The following is a 5,519-nucleotide window of genomic DNA, read 5'->3' as shown; positions in this document are numbered from 1 at the left end:
GATATAGTCCCACTGGTTCGGCAGTCAGCAAACAGTTCAACGGACCGCAAATCCACTGATTCAGCAAGGAGTCAGAAAGTCGCGCCGAAAATTTGTGTATCGTATTACTTGGTGCAATATAACAAACGTCATAATGAAATATGTACAACAATTACACAATGTAGTTTAAGTTGAGGAAAAATGGTAAATAAATGTGACAACGGATTACAGGCGCTACACTTCCTTCCTTCACGCGTCTCTGACTGCCCACATCACTTCTTCCAATAAAAGCATGGCAAGAAACTTTTGTTTTCGTATGAAGAAACATGCTAACGGGGAGTCTAAAAGAAGCCGGATGATGTCGCCCGGATTTTAACCGTGGACCAGCAGGACCCCTCGCAGAAGCTTACCTTACCTGGCCACTGAGCTATGTTAGGCTCTTGGTGCAAACCTCTGCTAAACAGCTGGACCTCGTATGGTGTAGTCGCACGCTGTAGTGTTGATCACGTGACTCGGACCAGCCAATCATTTGCTTCGGTTTGGTCTGTGTATGAATCGACTCCCCCGCTGTAGTGTAAGGTCTGTCAGTTTGATTGATTTCTATGCAAATATTGTTGATATACAACCTTGCTCACTGGGCCTCGGCTCACGAGCTTTGTTTCTGTTTTCCATCCACAGGAATTGTAGTAAACACCTCCATTCGGAGAATCACTGTCCCTTTGTGCTCCCATAGCATGCACACTGTACTACTCCCTCGCGAACGCCGAATACTGCTGACTTCCTGACATCCAACGCTACAACTGCCAAAGAGAAACTTACTCGTCGGCCTATTCATCTCTGGGACTCTATCGAGGTTGAGGTCTGTATTGTTGGCTTGCCCGAGGTTTATGCTTTGCCTTCAGGAGGACATCGTGGTCACATACATCGCTTATTAAAATAGTAGCTGTAGGGATTTGCAGCCATGGTCACAAATAGACTTTTTACTCACATTCCTGGTATTTAACACGGTGGTGGTGCAATGTTCGTAGAGACGGCTCTTATCAGGTAACTCCGGACAATGGAGCACTGTCTGGTGTTGACCGATAAAGTGACTGCTTGTAACCACTTCAGTGAAAAAGTGCACTCCAGATTCACCACTGGAGGAAGCCGATGACGAAAACTTCCAGCGATAAGTGTAGTTTTCGATGCTGTGCTATTACCGACTCATAACCTGAGGTTTTGTTGAATAACTGACGCACTTTGGATTCAGAGGTTGTTTTTTGTACAACCCTCTGGTTGGTTTATCAGGCCGATTTGCTAAATGCAGTTATCGGCTGCTGGTATTGGCGCAGTTGAGTCTGCCAGCTGTATTGCCATAGGCGTTGAGACATTGGTGAACTAGTGATGTAGTCAGTTTTGTCATCCTTTTGGTTGAGTGTGGTGTGGGTACGACCCCATTTAAGCGCAAAAGAGAGACTAGATTCAGAACACTAAGGAACACTTTACTCGACTAGCAAACTGCGTACCTCAGCTACAAGGCACGGTGAATTATGGTCGGGGCGATCCCAGGATGATACAATAGACGATAGGTTCACGGTGTGGTATCTTCTCAATTACGTACCCCCTCAGTTGGTGATTCTGATTGCGGAGTGCCATGCCTTAACTATGTAAAAATCTCCCGATAATGTTTTACCTGGTTTCACGCAAACCCAGTCCAGCAGCCATCCCTTGTGTAACTCGGTGTGTCGTTGACCTTGATGCCCACTTTTTCACTTAGTTTTCGCGTCGACATTAATGCCATACTCTTGTTCTTTTCCCCCAAGTGTCATCCAAGTTGTACTGATGATCACCGCTTTTGATCCATTGGAAAGTTGTTGATGCTGTCATCTAACGGCACACAAAGTGCATACATTGCATTCCTGGCTACTTACTGCATGTTTTGCTGCAGCGGACATTTTCACTCTATACCAGTTGTTCCCAATGTAAGATACATTGGAAACTCAACAGATGAGTTTAACGAATCCACCGGGTTTCCATACACTCCTCATAGTCCTTTAGTCCGCTGTGATTATCTTCCATCTCACTCATTTTGGTGCGAACCCCCTGTCGGTACGTTTTCAAATACCCCATGAAGCTCCTCTTATTCTGCACAGATGTTCGCGAAAACAAGACCTTTGGAAACGTGTCTTATGGCTGCTCTCGTTGGGGCGGCAGAACAGCGCAACAAGTTGAGCTCACTGCCGTCCTCTGCCGTGCCTTGGATGGTATCGAGTGCTATGGAAACCGCACCTTTTTGTTGTCAGACTATCCTTGTCTCCACTTTTCGGGACATTACTTTGTCACGACATTTATCTATAGTCTACTGCTTGGATTCTTCGGTGTGGACCGTCTTTGTCTTGGTCATATTGGATCTGGATTGGGTAAATTATTTACATTTGGTGGACTCGGTATTTGGTGGATCGTTGATATTGTGTTGTTGATCAGTGGTGATCTTGTTCCTGNCCTGCTGATGGAGTTCTTGGATGACGTTTTATTAGTTCCGAATCCTAATAAAGACTTATCTGTATGCTTTATTTCTCTGCAATTATCAATTCACCGTGTTTTCAAACATGAACGGCATATGCATTGGTTTTTTCTAGCCCTTGTCAAATGGATACGGTGACTCAATGGATAGATGATGATCTGAGCTTTATGGGAAAATACCCTAACGGGGTTCCGTTACTTGAAATGGTGCCCTTTTACGAGGCAGTAGCTAGAAACGAGCCACCCAAACTGGAATGGACATGCCCAGGAAAAAGGGATCCCAAGTCAGATGGTATGTTTGGTCTATTCGATTTCTACTACCCAAGGTGTTATGGATTTCCATGATAGTTGCCTGTCTATCGACACGCTTTGCTCTGGAGATGATAATTGTCCCTAACTGAGTCTGTCCATAATTTACTAGATTTTTATGATGGGGTGTTGTTCAACGCTTCTTATTGCATCGCTGGATTTGACGAATGTCTGGTGGCCTTCATCTTAGGTGTTGGGTTAAATAACACAACCTCTGTTTTCTTACAAGATTCACAACAGTCTTTGATTAGCTACGTTCATTTCGTTGTCCTGTCTGCGTGTTCGCCGTCAAAACAATTAAATCTGCCTCACACAATTTTCGATACATCGGCTGAGCTTCCTCCTATCCATCATTGTTTTTGGGAACGGGGTGTACTGTAAGTAATAGGGTTTTAATCCCAGTGTCTTGAGCAATTTTCGAAGACAAGCGCAGTACAAATTGCTGCCTCACAGTCAGACTTTATTCAGAGGAGTTAGTTGATGACTTCAATCGTCTCGAGTAGATCCGGGTGTCCTGGTGGTAGCTTAGTACTCACACACTCATGACTCTTTCAAGTACAGACCATTTCATGTCAGCCGTTGTGTAGTGCCATCAGTCAGTTGCCTTACTGGCTGCGTGCAACAGGGCAGTTGGTAGAAAACAGATTGCTCCTAATCTCCATTATTCCGTCTGGTTACCTCTCCCTCTCTATTTACTAATAGCTGTTATGTTGATCCGACGCGTAGGTGTGTCAGTCTCGCATCATACCCGCCGATTTGTTTCTTTTATCCCTTTTCCTCTTTACTCCTTCACGGATTTTGGTGTGTGAACACCTAAGGACATCTAGTGTGTATTCTTGGTGCTTGTTCTGTGCATATTTACGCACTTCCCAATCCCGATTAAAAATCCATATACGATCATCGATCTTCCAGCACCATTGTCCGGCACCGCCGACTACGAATTTCGCGTGACTCTGCAGCTGACACTTCCCTCCATGCTTGGTCGCTCGTAAACAGCTGTCCTTATGTCACTCGTTCGTTAGTTTCCACAAGAATCCACACTACCGTCACGGATCGACCAGATCTTACCGTGGTGTGACGGTTTGTGTGCCTCTGCGACTGCCTGAGCTATTCTGAGGGGTGTCCTCGAGACGCTTCCAGTGCTTCATACCAGGTTGGTCAATATAAGTTTCACCGACGTAGTCTCTAGGTCGAAGGTTGGCGAAAACTGAAATGCAACTGTAGTTGCCGCTACCCTGCTGCCTTGCGGTCAGGCTTTTGAATCAAAGGCTTTGGTTAATGACTTACATCGTCCTCCTGGGCGTCCTGGCCGTATCTCAGTCAAAGTACAACCATGACACTTACAACTAACGATACTCTCATACCTCATGGGCACCGTATGGTGCCATCAACCGGGTCGCCTTGTTGTATACATCAGGGCGGGTAGGCGAAAACAGGTTGCCGGTAACACCTTATTTCTCTTTCACATACTTGTTCTTCCCCACCACATCACAAACTCTCTCTTTAAGCGTGTCGGGACTGAAGATTCCATTCATCAGACACCTTCATAATCAGGCAGCTTATAACCAATCTTCAAGCCTTGATGCTCATTCTGTCCGGCTGCTCTTTCTCATACTGGCACGCATGATATTGATTTGCGCTTTGTACCAGAAATAAGAATTCAAGATTCAAACGCTGTGTTCGAGCTAACCGCCCTATCACTCTCCACTCGCTTCCGGCTGTGCACCTCTGGCAATCCAGAGGCTACTGCGGCAGAATACACAGGGGTTGGTATCGTCTTCACAAGCGGAAAGTTTATTGATGTCTCTTTGTCGTATCTCCTTACGCCCTAATCTACTGAAACTCTGACACCATTACAGACAAGTTTTATGACGCCTAGATTGCCATGTTGTGGCTAACTAGACGCTCAGATATCGTTATGGTTGTCGGAGATTTGGATGTATAAGTGGGCAGGCTTAGCGCATCTGAAATACAATTAGTTGGTCGATATGTATTGGACTCGATACGGACGGACAGTGGTAAACGATTGGTTCATCTATGTGCTGACCTTGTGGGTGATATGAATGTCCAAGTCGATAGTCTGAGCTCTGGAATTACATCTGGGCGTTCGATTCGGAGTAAATGCTCGTCGCACAGGTAATGAAGAGCGACACCCCCCAGTTATGTGATGACCATCAGCTGTTTCGGGGTAGCACGGACTTTCAGCATAAACGCTCGAATCGCGCAGCCTGGCAGCTGCCAACTGCAAACCAGTGGTGGATTCAGTTTGATCGCGTGGCCACCGGCGGCTGGTGGAGATCCACAATCGACCGCTGTTCCTTTTGGGGTGCGCAGCTTGATTCCGACCCCTCCATGGTGTGTGCACGTCCAACAGTTCGTTTCCCTTCGAGCCCTCGCAAGTTGGAAAGGGGCATGCCAATACACCATCTTTGAAGAACTACCGTAGCTCAGCAGTATCGGTCTGAACTAGTTCAACAATTCTACAGTAAACTAATACGGACCAACCATTAGTGAGCGCATGAATGGATCATGACAAAATGTGTAAGTAGCTATGCTAGCGTCGTTCATTGCTGTCTGTCGGATTTCTCCGATTCTACCTCAAGACCACTGGATGTCAAGATCGGTAGTCCTTATTGATGTCAGGAAATCCCTAGTAACAGACAGTGGGTACGGCGGCGAGATGACTCTTCAAGGAAGGCGGAAAATCCCTGGTGACCCATCTAACAAAG

At 46.1% G+C, this 5,519-nt stretch overlaps 1 protein-coding gene across 1 annotated transcript in view; it reads left to right on the top strand.

Moving 5' to 3' along the window:
- Positions 1 to 532: 532 nt before the first annotated feature.
- T265_07613 (hypothetical protein) overlaps positions 533 to 5,519 on the top strand; it is a gene marked incomplete at both ends in the record, with an annotated part of 21,298 nt that continues 16,311 nt past the window's right edge. Inside the window, 4 exons of the mRNA XM_009173177.1 lie at positions 533 to 558; positions 658 to 838; positions 2,112 to 2,378; positions 2,598 to 2,773. Of these exons, the coding sequence (XP_009171441.1) occupies positions 2,608 to 2,773 (166 nt within the window). The remainder of the gene's footprint in view (positions 559 to 657; positions 839 to 2,111; positions 2,379 to 2,597; positions 2,774 to 5,519) is intronic.

Source organism: Opisthorchis viverrini, assembly GCF_000715545.1.
Source record: "Opisthorchis viverrini unplaced genomic scaffold opera_v5_176, whole genome shotgun sequence".
Taxonomy (NCBI): Eukaryota; Metazoa; Platyhelminthes; class Trematoda; order Opisthorchiida; family Opisthorchiidae; genus Opisthorchis; species Opisthorchis viverrini.
Note: the sequence above shows the minus strand (reverse complement) of the source record. Positions and strands in the feature narration are given on the sequence as shown.